Raw genomic sequence first — 20,582 nt, 5'->3', positions numbered from 1 at the left:
TGGCCTTCTATCAGACTACGGTCGTCAGCTGGCAAGCTTCTAACTCCATAACTCCTTTTTATGAGCCATAGGCAAGCTGTGTGACTTCCAGAAGATCTGTCCCCTCATCGGTAGCACGGGTGTGTTACTAGCTCTTATTTTATGACTTTTGCAGCGTATGGAAGAACTACTCAATTCCGTGAGAATCTTGTAGATTTCACCACACCAGACGGGGACGCGTGGGATCTTGACCCCACTTTTCCACTTTCCAAATGAACTGAGTCACCTCCAGATTTCAACATCTGAAGGATGATCTCCAAATTTTAAATTTCTTGGATTTTTTTCTTTGTTTACTGTGTCCGCAATCTACACACTAATGTCATTGTCCAGAGGTTAAGGTTAGTGCATGCTGACATGGCTATTAGATTGGGTAGATCTAAACTAGAGCATAGGGTAGATGTTTCATCTGTGTCCTATACTGCTTTAGCAATATTAAGACCACGGTCATAGGCTTCACTCATTGCTCTGGTCTAAAGAGCTCGCTGATGTTTGTGCATTAAGGGTAAGGAGAAGGTGGCATAATCCACAAGCAATGATGGGTAAATCCTGCTCAAGGTCACCCATCATTGCCCCCAGGGGCCCTTTAGTACCTTTAAGAGAGAAAACGTCGTTCCTCTGAGCTGCACCCCGAGCACACACATGTGTCACCAGACCCCCACAGTCAAACGTCTCTGGTTTATGAGCAGAGGGTCTTCAGTAACAAACCCTCCCTGGCCATAGACAGACTCATATGGGCGTTTCCCAGGAAGGGTGTTTGAGGCTGGTGTGTGGGTGTGCGCTTCCTGTTGCAATGGTCAGGCTATCCTCTTTGGCCCTGGGCACTTCTAACAATTCTTAAGAGGCAGAGGAATATTTGGGTTCTCTTGAGACTTTGGGAGGGTAAACTTTCAACAGGCTAATGCTTTTCGGATGCTATTCTTCCCAGTGCCAAATGCTTCATCCACGGTCCTGGGCCATCCTGTCTTTTATTCCAAGCCAGATGTGAACAAACCTTCTAAGCTTTTCTGGTCTGGGCTTTGAGGTTGAGGGCCAGTCTCTCATCGCAAACAGCAGACAGCAAGGTGACATTTCAAGGTAGGTCTGTGACATGCTGGGCCTTAAAAACTCATCTAGCAGACAAAGGCTAAAATCTGGTGAGGTGTCTCAGTCCATGTCACAACAGAACTCATGGCCAACAACGAACGGCTCCTCTCCCAAACCAAAGTGCAAATATTTCCCAAGCTCACAGAAGGTCACAACTCAAAGAATGTTAGAGAACAGCTAATTTATATATGGAGAAACAAAGTTTCAGAAAAGGTTATTGCTGACTGAGAGTCATTATGTTAATAAAAGGAAATTCAACCTGCGTCATGCACGGGGGTGGGGGTGGGGGGTGACTAGCTTCATTTGCCCGTTACAATGTTTTATTTCTGATGTAACTTTGATTTTGTGTTCAAGAGGTTAAATAATGCAACAGGTCATGGGGGGGGGGGGGTTACTGAAACAGGACCCTCCTCTTCCACATCCTTCTCCTCTATTGCTTTTGCTTCGACTTTCTAAGTCTTCCCTTGGACAGAGAACGTTCTTGGAATGTCCAAAGCTTTGGTGATGGTCAGATTGAAACAGAAAATAAAAAATAGTGGGTACCAAAGGAAGCAGGTTCCTTAAAACAGAAAGGTGATGCTCTGAGATTCTGAATACCTTTGGATGAAGCACCTATGATCCGTCAAGGAAAGCACAGCCCTGCCTATGTAGACAGCAATGTTCTGAGTTAGTTCAGCCCCAACTCCAAAGGTAGCCTTGCAAAAGTCACCACACCCTTCGGATCCTTAGTTTTCATGTCAGGAAAAAAATGTGACTCCCGACTGTTTATGGCCCTCCACCCCCCAAAGGGTAGATGCTGTGGCACTGGCTGAAATGGTTTTGTTCGTTCTGGCTTGCTACCCAGGCTTTCAGAAGGAAAGAATTTAAAAAGTTCTAGCATGGTACAATGATACATTATGGTTCTGCCAAACTCTGTGTGTTAAAAAAATTTCATGACTCAGTGTATCCAAGGCGCTGTTCACAGGGTGAGGCCGATGACCACCGAGAACCATAAAATGTGAGCCATTTCTTGGTCTTGGCCACTCATTTCTGAGGTATGGAATCCCAGGCCCAGATAACATGATTTCTTACCAAAGACTCCACTGGGAAGCAGCTGCAGCAAGCATGCCCCCAGCCAGGTATGTGTTCCCCAACTAGACATCACATTGTGGCTTTCTAGTATGGCAACTTATCTTAGTTTTCTTGGCCACATAATCTTTTAGGAGTATGAGCATCTGAATTTCCAGTTTTCCATAGACCCACCGTTCTGCTGTTTTTAAAGTAATCCCCACTTTGAGTCCGTGAACTTGCCTTCAAGACAACTTAAGGTGAGTGGAACTGGTAAAAGTGAGAGCGACGTGGCCTCAGTCCTTTCCTGGTGTTCGCCCCCCTATTCCTGCACAAGTATGCACCTTTACTTCCCCTTCCGAGGAGCCCAGTGTCCCTGCGGTGGAGCAGACTCAAATGCTGCTGTGCTCTTGCTGCCATGAGGGTTAATCTCCGAAAACTCCTTGGCCTGTTGTTTTCATGGTTAACCCAATATTTAGAAGCCTACTAACTGAGCACCAAGGGCTGCTAGCCTGTGCCATCCATACAGTACACTATCTCAGTCTGCCCATTCAGTAAAACATGGAGGCCACCAGAGGCGAAGCTGCTGTGCACAGAGCCGGGAAGGACAATGACATCCCAGTGTTCCTCGGTGCTCTTCTGAAGCACTGCTATCTTTTAATTGCTGTGGTTCTTGAATTTTAGAAATTAAAAACGTATAAGTTACAGCATTGCATATACTGAAGTTAGTTTCTGTGGGTTGTGTTTAGCCTTAAGGTGGTGTAATCTTAGGCTATAACTTTCTAATTGTATATGGATGCATTGTGAGGCATGATGCAAACCTAGTAATCCCTATACTTCTCATGCCAAGGCAAACTCCCCAACATCTATATTCATTCTGGCACCCCTTGCTACCTTAAAACCCTCTTTCCACTTTACGGTGGGGCCAGTAGATGAAACATGGAGACAGAATCTGAACAATGTGTGCACATGACTCTTTGGGGGTTCAAGAGCACATTATCATTATCTCCTTTGGGGCCTGGTTTATGCCTAAGGACAGAGGGTCCACTCTCTTCACTTCCCTGGCACCGCACCGGCTGCACACATGAATTGCTTTGGGAAAGGATTGGAGTTGAACAACAAAGAGATAGGAGGGATTTTAAAGTCGCCTGAGTACAGACACCACACGGGTTGGTTTGAGAAGAGGTAGGGCTAGGTTTTTCTGACCTTTAACCTTCTGATGACATCACTTCAACAACAAAGCATTTCCTTCTCAGCTTCACATTCACAGACCTGGTATAGGAAACCATGAGACAGAGAACTCGGTGGATGAGGTACCTGGAAGGCAGGTGGGGAGGCTTCTCTTGAGTACTTCGTTTGTCCAGGCCCCATGTGCAGAACACGTATAGATACCTTTGTGGGTAAAAAGGTGAGAGCAGAGAAAGAAAATGATTACATGGAATGTCCAAAAAAATAGGTCTTGGTTCTCAATTATTCTAAACGTGGATCACTGCAGCCGGACATCTCTGCACCCTCTCACCCCGCGAAGAAACTTTCTCTTCAGCTCTGAATTACTGTCCTCAGAATTAAACACCACATTCTTCAGCCCGGCTCCACAGGCTCTTACAGTCTAACCCCGCCTACCTGAGGGTAGCCTGTGCCCTCCTCTGTGCTCCTGGCCCTGGCACCTGTGTCTGTCTCACGGGTCACAGAACCTCTGCTCACCGAGTTCGATGCTGCACACATGCCTCTCTCGCCCTTCTTTAAGCTCTGTGTTCACTGCCCAATTGGGGCCTGACAATTACTCCATGAGCTATGGCTCACTTCCTGATTTAAAGGTGAGCATTGGAGACGTAGAGGAACTAAGGGACTGTTCCCTCAGTGATCCTGTTCAGAGGGCAGACTTTCTCGTCTCCATGAGGGTTGTTCCCCTTTGGCCTATGTGCTACCTCCTGACCCCAGGGGTGAGGGAGTGGGGGGAGGCAAGAACCTTGGCCAGAAACCATGCAGAGACCTGGACAGCAACAACTGTGGCTGTGTTTGGGTCTTGGTCTGGCACACATTGGATTTCCTGCTGAAAGGACTGACTGCTTCTCATTCCCTCAGTCCATCTGACCTCTGTGTGAGACATAACAGTGTGTCTCTGAAGGAAGCCCCACAGGGGTGTTACAACTTTACTGGAGGGCTTTGGTCTGGTCAACCCAGAGGAGGCAGAGAACAGTGGGGTCAGCTGCAGTGGCCATTTTCTAGAAATCCTAGCTCTAGCTCAGACACGTGAGGGAATTAATTCAGGAAGAGTCCAGACTTCCTTGAGAGGCCCAACTCTTCTCTGGTTTTGTGATGTATGTATCTTTCATGCGCCTCCAACAGGCTCCATATTTTACTAGAATATTTTAAGAATTTCAAGGTGAAAGAAAAAACTACCTTGGCTTTGGTCTTGGGATGACTTGAGCGTGTCTAAACGGACCTACCACTTTGACCATCTGGGGAGCAAGGGCCAAATGCTATGCCTTATGGGACAGGACACTTTGTATCTCAAGGCCTTGCACATATCTAGGCAGCCACTCCTCCTAGAGCTGTTTCACCTGAGGCCCGAGGCCCAAGAAGAAGGAGGTACCGTTGGTGTAGGGGACTTACCAGTGACATTGTGAAGCATCTTGTAATAGGGCTGCTGGCAGGAGTATCTTATCTCAGATTTGTATGTCGTGAGGTTGTTTCTTGTGGAGAAGGTCACCAGTCCATGTTTCAACCCTGCTGGGACTCCACAGTCTACAACTGAGAGAGAAGAAGTGTGACCCCCTTAGCTATTGTTTATTCTTCCTCTCAGGGTCACCAGGGCATCTATCTATCATCCCTAGATATTCAGGTTATATATTACACCCATCTCCAGGGAGAAATATTGTATCCTATTCGACTGGTACGCCTGCACCTGTGCCATATACCGTCCGTATAGCTGGCATCTTCACTTTGGGTATCTCTCCATTACAGTCGTACTCTATGGTCAGCTCGCCTGCCCTGGTGTCAATTCGAGGGCAGGAGCAGGCATGTGGAGATTTATGGGGACCAGAGTTTCTCCCCCACCGTAGCCTCATTGACTTCCAGTTTGTTTTGCAATCCTCTCTGCTTCCATTGCCCAGGCATGAAGCCCACAGCTCAATGAGAAAATTCTGGCTGACCTAAACCAAGTCATCTTCCTTTTTTTCCAGTCCCAACCACAGGCTGAAGAAGAACATTTAATGTGATCACATTGGAACTTAGTATTAAAACAACAAAACCAACCAAACAACCAAACAAACAGAACAACCCAGTTCCTATGTGAGTATACAGCTCCACCCTGCTGACTTCCTGCAGGCAGCTTATCTGTCACAGAAACAGGGAGAGCCGTGATGGATGAACTTCCAATCTCCACCTGCTTGCTGTCTCCTCTGATAGTTGTTGGATACTGGGGCTGGCTATCCTCTTAGTATAGAACTTGACCACAGACGCCACCTCCGGATGGTATTTAGGAAGCTTGCTTGTCTAGCCACGTTTTAGGTGAGTTGCTAGCATGGATGGAGCTCAGCATGCGTCAGCCTGGTCAGGACATCTTTTCATGGTTGCATCAGAGTCTGAGGACCCAATCTATTGGTTTCTTTCCAAGGACTAGGAAATGCTGCTTGTTTTTAAGGAAACCCCAATTCTACATAGAATAGTCTTTGTCAGAGTTGGAAAAACATGGGAATCCACAGCTGGAAAAGGAACTGAGGCAGACCCCGTAGAACTTCCTCTTTGTGTTAGAGATAAGCAGAGGGGGAAGACTCACTGGTCCAAAGTCACCCAGGCAATTATTGTTGGAGTGAGAACTAGCCCTGACCTTGGATTCGGTGTTGTTCCAGTGAGTGGTACGAGCTGTTCCTGGACATCTGCTTTCCGGTTAAATAGTGAACATTAGCTGGCTGATGTGAATGTTACCTGTCGATAATGCTAGAGTTCTGGAAGAATTTCCAAAATTCCGCCTCCCCCTCAAGTTGACCCACTGGGGAGAGGCAGCTAAGCTCTGAGCACCAGTCAGAGAGTGTCGGTTAGATGTTGTGGTTTTTAACCCTAGATCTTTAACTCACCTTTAGATTGACTGGAGTTACCTAAGTTACAATTTGTCTGATTACGGTGCCTTCCAGATTCAATAAAAGGGAATGAGGAAAGGAAGTTCACTTGGGTATTTCTTACCCAAAGGGGTCCTGGCCTTCAAGCCCCCAGAACAAATGACTTCCTTTTCATTGATAACCCATAATATAGATGTTTCTTTTCATTGATAACCCAGAATACAGATGTTCCTTTTCATTGATAACCCAGAATACAGATGTTTTTGCAGTTCATGAGGTAAGCATATGAAGGTTAGCACCAGGATAGCAAGAAATAGAAATTGCTGTTTAAAACCCTAAGTAGATTAAAATTTACTTTCCTGATGAGACTTGAAGCCAACCTTCTACCTTTAGGAAATCCCTTAGACTGGTACCTAGATACTGATATTACTGCTGCCTCCCTGAGCCTGCTGGAAGTTTCTTTAGCTTCAGTAAGCCTCCTGACTCAACTCTCCTGTCCCTCATGGGGGAACTGAGTGCTTGGCTTGAGTGGTTGGTGTTAGTAGGGGTTATTTTCTCAGGAGAGGGCATCCTTTCACATTGCCCCAGGTATGTAACTCTGCCCACTGATACAGCTGCCTGAGAGAGGAGATGGCAAACAGAAAAGAGAGGGCCAAGTCAGCTCAACTGTAGTCAGGGATAACGGAGCAACCTTCTACTCAGGCGCAGCATGACAGGGAGAAAGTGCTGTGCCTTTGATAGGAGGCAAATATCACAAGAGCACAAAGGCTTCTTGCCTGACACAATCAGTGTGTGTGTGTGTGTGTGTGTGTGTGTGTGTGTGTGTGTGAAACGGTGTCCCCAGCAGATTAATAAGGGTTTCTCCTTGTTATGCGTTTGCCTCTGTCCTCACTCTGAGGATTTTCCAGAGGGCCTCGAGCTCCAGACAACACAATTCCTGACAGGCTAGAATTTAGCCTTAGAGATGATGATCAAATCTCTGAGACTGGGACATCCAGACTCCTAACTTCCAGAGCAGTCAGTGCACACCAGTGTTAGCCGCCATCTTTGAGGTAGCTTGTTAGCTATGGAAACGAATGCACCCTCTTTTTGTATTTGACCACTTCTATATCCTAGAGAGTCAGAATATTTTTCTCTCCTCCTCTTCCTTAGCCTGCTCTGCTCACCACTCTGGTACGAGCAGTGTTATCCCACATCTTGTCTCTCTGATTGCTTCTTCCAAAACATCTTTCTTGGCTTAAACTCGAAACATGCTTTCCTTAGTTCACGGGCTTCTTAGAGAAGCCCTATATAAGCACCTGACCCTGGTACCACCTTCCTAGCCTCATCTCTTTCCCTCAGGACACCTATACTCCAATGTCATCAGACTCTCCAGCATTCCATGTCCTTATTACAGGCATCGCCCGTGCCACCCCTGATATCTGGGCACTGGGTTTCCATGCCACTACTGCTTCTTCCTAAAAGGGTTGAAGTCCTTCTAACTGGACAGGTCACGTTCTTCTGTCCTTGAAATCGTCACTCACATCTCTCATGTGATACACATCTCACGTTCTTTGTTATGACAATTGCTTGGACACATTTCAAATCTTTCTCTTACATAAGGATTCTCGAGACTTTTGTGGCCTGGCAAACATTTGCCCAGATGACACTTGTCTTTAGTGTCCATCCCATCTCTTCTATCAAGGGCACCTCTACCCTAAGACAGCACCTCACTCTCCAGACTGCCCATTGTCCACACTTGCAGAATCCTGCCCTCATTAAGCGACCATCTAATCATTAGATTGGGTAGTCATAGACTAAGAAGCAGGGCCTCTCTGCTATGTGTGCTCTGAGCAGGCAGACATTGTCTTGCAGATCCCAGCGCGCATGCTCATGTGCCTCGGCTCTTTCTTCACTGTCCTAGTTACAACCATCACCCTGAGCCGAGGACCACTGCCTCCAGATGCGACTGATGCTCATTCTTTCAGGCTTTTAATCGACGAGTTTTAAGAAACACCAAACCTGTAAGCCCCAGTAGTAAAAAGCCTCAGAGAGTAGAATTTCAGCCCGAAACAGTGTAGATGGGAAATACACATTCTGAATGAGAAAACATCCAGATTCTCAAAAGTCCACACTCGGTGTTATTATTCGTTTTATAAATGCGTGGTTGTTAAGACAGTAGTAGAACCCCAAAACTTGAAAGTCATCAAGTAGTTGGCATCCTGACCCTTTTAAACTTATAGTACGGAGTTGATCAGCAGCCAGGGTCCATGTTGATCTTGGACATATGATTGTATATTAAATTTGTGTTTCTCAACACAAGGACATATTTTCCATTGAGACAAGTACAGTTTTCTTAGAGATTAAAAAAAATCACCCATTGTCTTTTCATTGCTTTTTGGAGTTCATCTGAATGGTGGGGATATCATCAAGAGAGAATTTGTTCTCTCGAAGGCAGCACTTTCCTCTGCTGAGGCGCAGCTGCCAAGCTCAGCATCCATTCTAATCCACACTAAAGTAGGCAATGGAGTGTCGGTGGGTGGGGCTAGGTGGGGTAGTTCTGAGACGGGGGGGGGGGGGTTCTCAGTTAATAATCCGTTCCTTGATGTCTGCACTGTGTGGGGTTCCCGTCATTGTCATTCACTCTGTCACTGGCTCTGACTCGGATTCGTTCTCCAAATCGATCTCGCTCTCTGTCACCATGGTGAAGTCATAGTAGGATCAGGAGACAAAGGGAAGGAAGCAGAGAGAGAGAAGGGGGGAGAAAAAGAGAGAGAGAGAGAAAAGGAAGAGAGAGAAAAGTTAGCAAGCAAAGCAGAAATAGTTCATGCAGGAAATACAGAAACCACTCTACCAGAACACAAAGAATGCAGTGCAGGCACAGCCAGTGTGAAGGACAGTTTGGGATTGCTGAATTTGTATCACTCTGAGAATTTGCATAGTCTTACATCCTGGCTCCTGATGAAGATGAAATTCTGCCCCTGGCTGGGAGCTTTGCATTCATCTGGCCACAATGTTTATTTGACAGATGGCATTCGGAGGATAGCGGGACTTGTCAGCACAAAGTGGAGGCAGGGCCAAGACAACAGCCCATAATTCCCACTTCCTGTTCTTCTGTACATTTTTTATCGTTTTTCCTTTTTTATCTTTTAGACGGAATATCATGTGGCCTAGGCTGGCCTTGAACTCACTGTATAGCTGAAGATGACCTTACAGGCCTATCTGTCTGCCTCCTTTCTCCATCTCTGGAGCGCTGGAGTTGCAAGCATGTGCTGTTATGTTTGGCAGAGACTGGGGACTGGATCCAGCGCATCCTAGGTTGTGCATCCTAGGCGAGCATGCTATCACCTCTCTCCTTAGTCCCACCTTGTGTATGTCTGGTCTGGCTCCAACTCCTCCCTGCGTGTTCCCAATGATTCAACCTGCCTGCCATACCTGTGCGTCTTCCCTGGGACCGAGCAGAGTACAAGGTACCCTCAGATGCTCAAAGCCGCTGGCTGTGTGCTAACAAGAGCTGTAACAGCCCTGATCTAGCTTAATGTGAATGAATTGGGTCAACTCTTAAGTGTAAAATGATAGGATGTTCCGTGGCTTTCTAGCATAGGTCACAGAAAACGATGCTATCAGATATGACCTTACTCTGTCAACATGTCCATTATAGTAACCCATGTGTTCTACCAGGGAAAAGTACTAATAGAACTTTATGCTTTCAAGAAATATGAGACAAAGTATGAAACCCCTGCCCGCCAATGGCGGTGGGGTAGGTAGAACTAAGTGCGCTTTGCATTGAATGTATTTCTGGCTCTCTACAGTCGCAGTGTGTGTAGTAACCCAGTTAGTTCTCACCACAATCTTGATCAGAGAGGATGGGGCCAAAAGAGTATGAGTAAATTAGCTAGGCCCACCCAACCGCTAGAATCTACATTTAAAGTCACAACTTCCCGACTACAGAGTGCGGTTCTGTCCTGAGCACCAGACACTTCGCTGATATTCAGAATGATCTTTGCTTCTGCTCTACAGGGGACCTAGCTCAGAACTCAGTCACATTGTGCACTGGACCACCTACTGGAGGAGCATCTGAGGTCCTCAGGCTAGACCCCTTCCTTTCCACCTGAATTCTCTACAGAAGTCTGCATTGGCATACAGTAGGTGCTGACCTTATTATAAAAGGCCAGTTTTTTCCCTTCTTAGGGCTTGGCCACCACCCTTTACCACATGAAAAAGGAAACAAGCCCATTCTGGTTTTAGGTGCTGCCTGGGGTTTGCCTCAAGGGAGTCTTCCTGCCAGGATTCCTTGGGCACAGAGGGAAGGGACATGTCTGAATGCCAGATGGGAGCTCTTTAGGAGAAAGGAAAAGGGAAAGAGCCGAAAATCATGAAACAGGCACCGATATGATTGACTGTAATATCTGGACTTCTCATTCTTCCTCTAAAGCAAGTCCCGAGCCTCCTCCCCCAGCCCCGACTGCCATACATAGTTGTTAAAATCATGGTCCAAACTTTCACATTCGAAATCTCAAGGGTATGGGAGTAACAGAGTAGTAATTAGGAATCTATATTCTCATTAAAAACTCAATAGCCAATTTAGGTGGATTATTCCTCTCTAGACCCATTGGCACATGTTCTAGAATGAAGGCAAGTCTGAAACAGAGCAAGTCTAAGCTCTTACAGCAAAAGATCTTGCTCATGGTCATGTAATACGTTAGGGGGCCACAAGGCAAGAAGTCTGGGTCACCAGAGCAAGTGTCCTCTACTTCATATAGGTCCTCTGTGCTCACATCACAGCCCTCCCTAGGCAGCTCTACGTCACCAGCTGACCCAGAAGACTTAGAGGGGGAGTGGCCGGCATGGAGACTTTCGTCATCACATGACTGACACCGCACATGGGTGCCAAACTAGTTTTTCTAACCAGCAATTCCCGAGCTCAGGCTCATTCCAGACCTTGAGGAATATAGTCCTTCACCGCATTCAGTTCCCTGTCTGTAGGTGGGGAGGAAATTTTGTGTTTGGAAAGTAAGCTAGACAGTTCAAAAAGCCTGTGTGTGTGTGTGTGTGTGTGTGTGTGTGTGTGTGTGTGTGTGTGTGTGACTCTTATTTCTGAAATGGGCTCTCATATTCCTTTGTCCCGCTTTTATATGACACCCTTCCTAGAGAGCCCTGGCAAGGCTTACAACCCTGCATGGTCCCGACTCTGACCCCACCACGAGGAAATGCATCGTTGTAGCCCATCCGTTTCGTTCTCTTACTTTTACAGGTGGGGATCTTGTTACTCCATGTTCCGTCCTTCAGACACTCAATCTGGAACATATCCATTATCTCACTGTCCTGAAAAGAAACCCAGAAGGGAACGAAAAGCAGGAGGGAGTGGATTAGAACACATTTCCTAGCAAAGACAACTCCGACCTCGAACCTGGCTATCTTCAACTGGGAATTCCACCAGGGAGTCCCAAAGGTAAACTTGCCTATAACCTAAGCGATGGCTGCTCTTTTTGTCACCCCCATTTATACTCGGGGCACAGGCAATGGCCACTAGAGAAGAAGCTATAGTTTTGGCTCTAGTTTGAGAGCAATGCTTCTCTAGCTAGAGCTAGCAGACAGCGTCACCTAGAGAGGGCCAGCGGAGGCAAACTGCTGCTCCTTGCCACCAAAATTCCAATTGGGTCCGGGTGACCTACCCAAGGAGTCATGGTTTTAACAAGCTCCTAGGGGTTGCTGCTGCCGACCCAGACCCTTCCTGAGGGCAATTCCTCCAGAACAGTGGGTTTCTAGCCTGGCTGTGCAGTGGACTCACCTGGGGAACATAAAGATTCCCAACTACTGGCTCCAGTCACCAGCCTCCATACACAGGGACTGTACTTCCTTACTCCTGTTGTTCTGGAAGGAGGGTAGCTGTACCACCACGCTGGATGGTAGGAATTAGAGAAGTGCCCATTGGCCATCTTTACAACGCCTGCTCCTCCTTCAGCACCAACCCCCTCCACCTCTGATGACCTTTGTTAAGGTCGTTGTCCCTAATTATGGAGCCATATGGTCCCATATTTTAAAGCAATCAGGACAACTCATGCCCCGATGTACAACTTGTGTGCCGTGTCCCGAAGCGAGAGGTGGCTAGAATGCATCGTTTTGAATTTCTGGGGTTTTGAGACACTCAGTAGGATGCTAGGACATGCTGAGCTGGCCTTATGGCAGCTCCTACACCATGGGGGGGGGGGGGCTCTGGAGAACTCTCCAGCCCGCTCACTCCTCCTCCCAGGCAGGGTTCTGCACCTTCAGCACTTTGTAGCCCGTGTCACAGCTGATGAGCGCTTGGTCTTTGAAGGAGTACACGGCTTGCGAGGGCTCGATTTTCCCAAACAGAGGAGGCTGTAGCTTTGGGCACTCGTTTCCTGGCAGGAAGCAAATGAAGAGACATCAGGGGAGAAGTGAGGAGAAATGACAGCCAAGGGCCAGCACCTGGGAAGCAAGGCCTGAAGGAGGCAGAGAGGACAGGATTGGGCATCTAGAGGCAAAACTTTGGAAAGCAGGGGTGAGCCATTCTCTAAGGCAGTCTTCCATTTCTTCTTTTGTAAAGTGAACCAAACAATTTCATTGACACTTGGAGATCGGAGGAACATTAAAGGCCATTGTCCCTTTATGACCTGGAGCTCATCCCTGAGGCCTGTACTCCATGGATACCTCAGGTTAAATAAACAAGGGCTTCCTATTGGTTTGAAATTTGTGCCCTGGCCTTTTTCACTACTGGCTACTCAGGATGACCACAGTCACCCTTCTTCCCAGGACACTAAGGGACTGTGTTCCAATGCCCCTGCTTCTCTTCAAGGGGCTGATCCCGACAAGAGCCTCACTGGGTTTAGTCCTGACACCTTCTCAGGGACAAACCTTCCTTTGTTAACTTTCTGTCACTCTTCTCCCCACGTGGCAAGGCAGAGCCAGGCAGGCCTCCGGGTTCTATGATGGTGATTAGTTACTCCTCCTTGTTGTCCACACTCTTTTTCCTTCAGTTATTACAGACTTAGTGAGTCACAGAACTCCCTCTGGGCTTATATCAGGACTAGTTTCTGTCGAACACTAGGGATTGGGGCTACAGGCTGTGCCAGGCCAGGAACTCACATAGAGCCCAATCTCCACAAAACTCCGGGTCCACAAACTCCCGTGCCAGACTTGGAAACAGACGGCCACGGTTGGGAGGTCCTCTCAGCTTGCTGAATCTCCATGTGAGGGGAAAGAGAAATGGTGTTCGGGGTGCTCAAGGGTAACCAGTCTTGGGGATAAGCCCATTCTCCCTGTGCCCATCCCCCACTCGTAGTGGGAAGCTTAGCCAGGAGGTAGCCTGTACCTTGGTTCCCAGTTTCTCAAAGTCCTCAGAGGAGTGGGCCTCTAGCTTGAACTACATCCATCCTCCCTCAAGAGCCCTCTTTGTGAGCAAGGAGCACAGTGGCTCAAGGTGACCTGGGAAAGGGGAAAGGTTACCTGCTGCTCTGTAGGAAAGCCTCCAGCCTCTGTTCTCTCCTGAGTTGTCGCTGCGGAATAGGATCTGGACACTGTGACTCTGGGTGCTGATTGGCTCTGGGGATGTCTCTCCACAGAAGGGCCCCCATACTTTTGAACCAGCCTTAATCTGTGGGGGGTGGGGGTGGGGAGAGGGGAAAAATCATATCTGAGTGCTTCAGGCAGAATAATGCTGGAATTTTCTGGAAACTCTAATGCAAATCCATAGTATACACTCTTGTTTGTAGACTTAGTGATTACCAAATGGATTTATGTCCATTTCTGTCATAATTTTAGTGACCTTTGGAGTTAACAAATCAAGCTAGTGCTGCTGTGACTACCAATGAACATCTTGTGGGCAGTCTTGTACAGTGCACAGCATTAACTAAACAAAATCTATATCTATATATATGTAATAGGAACATGGCCAAATTTTATAATTACAGTATTAGAGTGTACATAATCTATAGAAGTCACCATTTGTGTAATAGAAGCATAGTAACAAAATAAGGCAATCCCGAAGATGAAATGATGTTCGGTCTGACACATGGGATGAGTAGAAGAAAACGGAAAAACAGCATATTTTTTCCTGTCATTTTCCAGGCACAAAAAACCCCCACAGCGTATGTAAAAAATCAAGGTCAAAGGTGGGAAAGATCTTGGCAGGTGTGAAGAGCAGGAGAAGCTGGAACAGAGGGAGTGGAAGGAGGCGAGGATGGACAGACTGACAGGGGTCTTATTTTGTTGAGGAATTTAGCTTAATTCCATGCATAACCTTGGTTTGATCTCCTTGCTGTACCCCTCTATGCTGTGGGAAAAGGGATGATGCAGGAGCAAGAATGAAGCAAGAGCATCAGTTGGGGAAGCAGCAGAGAAGAACAGAGGGGATGGGGTATGGACTATATTGGAGGCTGCAGAAGAGGAGAAATGGCCTTAAACGCCATTGGCTGATTCAGACCTCCCCCCTCCCCCCCGCAGGTTCCAGTCCAGTGCAGGTAACCCTTTCCACCATCTCTGAGAACCAGGACACCATTGTTAGCTTTTGGTAATGTCTGTACTCCTGGGTGATGTCATCATTTTGCTGAGGACAGAATAAATGACGCTTGAAGACATTCACTATCTGCATGTGGATCCCAGGCTGAGCTCCTGGGACACAGTGATTTTTAAGCTACGTGGTCTACATGGCCTTCTCCCTGTGTGTTCCCTTGTGATCAGAGGCACTTGAAAAAAGTGGTTTCTTCATTCTTTGAGAATTTGCTTATATTTACAGTGTGTTTTGATTATATTTGCCCCTCACATCCCCACCAACTCTACCCAGACCCCATCACCACATCTCCCTTCCAACATAACGAATGTTCTCTTTCCATAATCCACTGAGTCTAATCGGTACTGTCCCTGTGCACATGGGTGTGGGACCACCAACTGGAGCATAGGCAACCTGCCAGGGGCCACTTCCTTAAAGAAAATGCATTTTATCTTAGTAGCCTTCAACTGATAAAGCTCTTCAGCAAGGCGTGGGGCTTTGTGAACCCCTCCTTTGTGCTGAGCTTTTGATTGGCTTGACTCCCGGGAGTGATAGGCTCTTTGCCAAATTTACAGTGCTAGGCCTGAATACTGTTCTGTAATGTGGGTCTTAAAGTCACCCATAAAGCCGTTGACCATCCCAGTAATATTAATGCCACTATTGCACCCAAGGACATATCTTGCCAGGCTATTATCATAGCTCATACAACGCATGCCTGGGTATGACCATAGATAACTATTTTCCCCTTAGCAGTCTCTGTGATGCCATAGGCACCATGAAAGCTAGCTAGCAAGGAAGAAACTTCTAGGTCAGGCCCAACTTGATTTACCCATGCCCTGTGACTCAAGTCTATGGTGTCTTCAGCAACAGGGCCTTATCATTTAGTTCTGATGGATAGCAAAGAGCAAATGAAAGTAGCCTGTTTGGTTAATCAGGGTTCTATGGCATCTCTTTGGACCAACAACCTGAAGGGTGGTATCCTATACCTGCCATTGGGCTCTTTGTTGGATAGCTATGGCTTCTGGGAGGAGTGTTATTCCCCTATATTAGGTAATTGCATTTCAACTCTAGTGCATATAATAGATAGATAGATAGGTGATAGATAGATGATAGATAGATGATAGATAGATAGATGATAGATAGATAATATGAAGTTTCTAAATTAGTGTGTTTCCATATGGCTTTTCTAAAAACATCTTTAGTGTTAGTTGTCCCTCCTGTCTTAGTTAGGGTTATTATGAGGTGGTTGAACACCACAAACAACAGCAAACCAGAGAGGAAAGTATTTATTTGGCTTACAATGCCACATCACTGTTCATCTTTAGAGAAAGTCAGGACAGGAATTCCAACAGGACAGGATCCTGGAGGCAGGAGCTGATGCAGAGGCCACAGAGGGGTGCTGCTTACTGACTGCTCCCAGGGCTTGCTCAGCCTGCTTTGTTATATGACCTAGGACCACCAGCCCAGGGATGGCACTACCCACAATGGGCTGGGCCCACCACCATTGATCACTAATTAAGAAAATGCTCTACAGGCTTAGCTAGTGTCCAATCTTAGTGGAGGCATTTTCTCAGTTAGGGTTCTCTCCTTGCAGACGACTCTATCCTGTGTCAAGCTGTCACAAGATTAGCTAACACACACCCCATCCCTCCTTTGCCTTGTGCTACTAAATCACTTAAATCTTTTTCCCACCCTAACCTTTCTTCCCAGTATCTGCTTTAATCCCCATACTGCCTGTCCTCTGCCCTCCCTTAAGATCTTATTTCTCACCCTGGCATGGCTTCTTTCTACTTTCCTGGCCTCTATAGTTACTCTAAATGAATCGCACATATCTAAAGATTCAAGTTAGCATCCACATATGAGAGAGAGCATGTAATACTTGTCTTTCTAGGACTGGGTTACTTCACTCAATGGTTTTCCCCTGTTCCATCCATTGCCATTCAATTATTGCATCTTTCTTTAGAGCCGTTAGAATTCCATGGTACATATGTACCATGTTTTCATTATCCATTCATCAGGTGATGGACATCTAGGCTTTTTCCCATGTCTCAGCTGTTGTGAACAGAGCAGCATCCATGGGTTTCATGGATGAGCAGTTGTCTCTACAGCAGGACATAGAATCCTTTGAACAGATACCAATGAGTGACATAGCTGGGTCCTATAGTCGTTCGGTGTCTCGCTTTTGGGGAGCCTTTATGCTGATCTCCATAATGACTGCATCAATTTACATTCCCACCGCCGTGAACAAGAGCTCCTCTTTCCTCACAGCTCCACAGAACTTTTTGTCATTTGTTTTCTGGACCTTAGCCTTTCTGGCTCTGGGAAGATAAAAATCTCAAAGTAATTTTAATTGGCGTTTCTCAAACGGCTAAGGGTGTTGAACACTTAAAAATTTTGTTTCAGTCATTTGTATTTCTTCCTTTGAGAGTTCCCTATTCAGGTCCGGTTTTAAAAAGTTGGGCTGTTGCTTTTCCTTTGTGTTTAGCTTTTTTAGCTCTTTGTATATTCCAGACATTAATCCTGGGTCAGACATGCAGCAAGCATTGCATTTGTTCCCATACTGTTGCGGCCTCTTTACTAGATCTGTGGTTTCCTTTACTGTACAGAAGCCTTTGGGTTTCAGAAAGCAGACAAGAGGGACCCCTCAGGGACCAATACAGAGGAAAGTGAGGACAGCTCTTTCACCAGTGGAACTTGAGTCCTGCAAAAGTCAGGAATAAAATTCTGCCACCAGCTTAGACGAGCTTGGAAATGGTTTATTCCCCAGAGCCCAAAGGTAAGAACCTCATCAAATGGCCACCTTGGTTTCAATCTCATGAGAGTCTAAGCAGAGAGCCAATAGAGCCCCGAGGGACTTCTGGTCTACCCAACATGTGATAATAGTTGTTGCAAGCCGTTATGTTGGGAGCAACTTACTCCACAGCAACACAAACATGCCCTGTGTCACAAACATTCCTGCTGTGCCACCTGCAGCCAAGCTCCCTCTTAACTTCTGACTCACTAGGGGGCAAGCCAGGCTGGGTGTTCTCGAGCTTTCTCACAGGTGTTCCTGGGTGCATCTCTCTCTCAGACTTCCCTTTCTAAGCGCGTTGATAGTCCTGTTCCCTCTACACAGCTTTCAGAAGCCACGAGCTCCAGTTCCTATTGCTTTTGTTTTGTTGAGTTGCTCAGTATCCTCATGGCTTAGATTAGCATCTGTGTATATACTTGGTGCTACCTTTATTTCTCAGGCTCAGCATCTCTCCTGGAATCAGAGCCCAATATTTGGCTTTGCTCAGATGCTTTACTTGGCACGGAAGGTACTTCTGATTTTAACCCCTTCATATCTGAGAACTATTCCTCCCACTATCCAAGCCAAAGTTCAAAATTCGGTTACCTTGCATTAGACTTACAATATAGAATAACCTCAAATGGAGTGGTTATTGGCCTTAGACATTTTCTTCCCTCATTATTGCCTTTATAGTTGTCTCTTCCCTCAAACAGAACCACCTCCATAATGTGTGGGATCTAGCACAAACAAAAACTATGAATGCCTTGTTTAGGGTATATTAAAAAGCTCAAGGTGTCTACAGTGCATTAAACCAAACATGAGTCCTTTCTGAGTGTAAAACCCCATGCATCTGTACAGAGTGAATTCTATAATGCTGAATCAGGCTTCCTAAAGTATAGGTTTGACTTTGTAATTCTCTACCTCCTATCACCCTAGTGACCAGGGTGCCAGTTTGGAATCAGAGGAGACCCAAACCAAAATAATGTTTTAAACAAGGGCATGCTGGGAAGCTAGGGACTTAGCTCCCTATCCAAAGGGAAGATGAAAAGCCAAAAGCCCAGAACATTGTTTTTTGTTTTTTTTTTCACCCAATTGAGCAAAGATGCTTCAGCATCCTTGGGACAAGTAGCAGTTTTAGGGTTACCTTAATGTAGTCATATGGACAGGGCACCTCAGGATGGTCCTCGATGTCAAAAATGTCCTCAAACTGTAGGCTGACCATGAAGCCCTCCTCCAGATCAATGGTATAAGAACATTCAGAGCTCTTGGGGTAAGGGTTAGGGTAATCGGGGCTAGTGATGGTACCAGTCCTCTGGGTAAAGAGATTGCCGCTGCATTCCACTGTAGAAAACAGAACAGAGAAAAGGGCACTCCATTGGCACAGATACAGCCAACCCTTGATCATTTGCTACTGTGTAATCTTTGCGGTGTTCCCAGGAGGTAGGCAGAGAAGGAATCCCCATTTTACTGAGAAACTGAAACTCTGGGGAGGGTAGTGGTCTCTCCACTGTCCCCTGTGGAAAATGACTCAGCTGTAGACTTCCTAAGTCTCTCTCTAGATGGGGCTTCCCTGGATGATGCCCCTTGCCATGGGATCCTCTGGTAGGGACAGGCAGCCACTCTGAGAATGATCGGCTTTGAGATGGAGGAGCTGCATCTAGACGTCTTTGGCTGGTGCCCCCTCCTTTGCCTGTCTGTCTCTTGGGTCTCTGCTCAAAGCCATTCTTGATCCTCACCTAAGAAAAGTCCTCCCCCTCCCACAACACACCCTCACTGCCCAGCCCCCATCTTTCTTTTGTTGACTGCCCAGTCTATCCTCTCTGACGTCACATACTCGATGACATCATGTCACACACTCAGTTACTCTCTCCCACCCCCTACTAAATTGAGTTCTGCGAACCCCAGGATTCTGATTTTTGTTTGTTTGTTTTTTTCTGCTATCCAACATCCAGCTTCCTGGGAGCCTTGCCATGACTTAGCCCATTATAGGCCTGCTGAACCTTGGTCCCTTGGGTTGGCCCCTCCCAGGCTTGGCATGTCTGTGCTTTGTAAGTCTTTGTTCATTGTGCTCATTTTGCAAATGAGAAAACAGTAGCCCAGAACGGCAAGCATGACTAACATAAAGTTCCAACAAGAGCTGCAGAAAGAGGCCTCCCCAGTCCGCATCTGTTTTCACTTTCTCCCTCACGCATCCGCATCCTCGTGGGTCAGTCTCAGCCCTGGGAAGACTAGGGATGGCTCGGGGGAGGGGAAATTTTTCTCTTCGTATTCACAGTGCACAGGTAGGCATGGGGTTTGTTAACAGGCGCACAGCAAATCTGTAGTATTTTCTCTAGAAGGTTCCCGGGGTTAGGGTGAAAAGAAGTGAGAAACCTTGACCCTGAGCTTCCTTAATTCTCTTTGAGAAAATTGCTCTTGAAAACTATGGCCTCGTGTTACTGGGTTTATATAGGAGGCACACGGCTTTATTTAGCAAGTTTTGAAGGAAGAAGTAAAGTATTTCTGTCTCCAAGTTTGGCTTCCTTCCCTGAGCCCTCTCCAAGTGAGATCCTGCCCTAGGCCATACTAACTCCCAGGCAATTCCCAAACTGTCCTAAGTTCTACTACACCTCTGCACGATTCTAGGATCTGTTCTCCCTGTGTGGGTGAACTTCTCCATATTCCTTCACTTCTGTCAAGGGACACAGTTGTCACCTCTCCAGACCAGCTCAGGTCTGGGGATGCTGTGACTATGCTTCCTTTACGTGAGCATAGCAAGTGTCGCATTGACTTTATCTAAACACCAGAGTGTCTGCAGCTGTTGCCCAGCTAGTCTGGGGACTACTGCTCCCTCAACGCTCACCATCTCTGACCCAACCTGAAGTGGCAAAACAGAAGCCGTGGTGGTAGGTGATGATACAGCAATGTAGGAATGAGTCACTTCCGTGCTATCTTTACCCTCTTTCCTCTTTTGTCCTTCGGTCTGAGGCTTTAAGCCCTATCAGACAGTGACAGAGGTGCTACTGAAGCAAAGAGAAAACGGAACCTTTGGTTGAATTTATGGCTTTTAGAGAAAGGACTGGAAAACCCAGGTTTCCCATGGCTTGGTCAG

At 46.7% G+C, this 20,582-nt stretch overlaps 1 protein-coding gene across 3 annotated transcripts in view; it reads right to left on the bottom strand.

The window, feature by feature from the left end:
• Masp1 (MBL associated serine protease 1) overlaps window positions 1–20,582 on the bottom strand; it is a 65,043-nt gene that overhangs the window by 17,901 nt on the left and 26,560 nt on the right. For 2 of the 3 annotated variants that reach the window (XM_075967724.1, XM_075967733.1), the window contains 6 exons: window positions 18,636–18,832; window positions 13,680–13,827; window positions 12,477–12,595; window positions 11,456–11,534; window positions 4,786–4,923; window positions 3,487–3,561 (listed from right to left, as the gene is read on the bottom strand). In XM_075967724.1, the coding sequence (XP_075823839.1) occupies window positions 3,487–3,561; window positions 4,786–4,923; window positions 11,456–11,534; window positions 12,477–12,595; window positions 13,680–13,827; window positions 18,636–18,832 (756 nt within the window). Of the gene's footprint in view, window positions 1–3,486; window positions 3,562–4,785; window positions 4,924–8,184; window positions 8,903–11,455; window positions 11,535–12,476; window positions 12,596–13,679; window positions 13,828–18,635; window positions 18,833–20,582 lie in introns of those variants that run through there. The other variant, XM_075967729.1, reaches the window with a different exon arrangement.

This window comes from Microtus pennsylvanicus, chromosome 1 (assembly GCF_037038515.1).
Source record: "Microtus pennsylvanicus isolate mMicPen1 chromosome 1, mMicPen1.hap1, whole genome shotgun sequence".
Taxonomy (NCBI): Eukaryota; Metazoa; Chordata; class Mammalia; order Rodentia; family Cricetidae; genus Microtus; species Microtus pennsylvanicus.
Note: the sequence above shows the minus strand (reverse complement) of the source record. Positions and strands in the feature narration are given on the sequence as shown.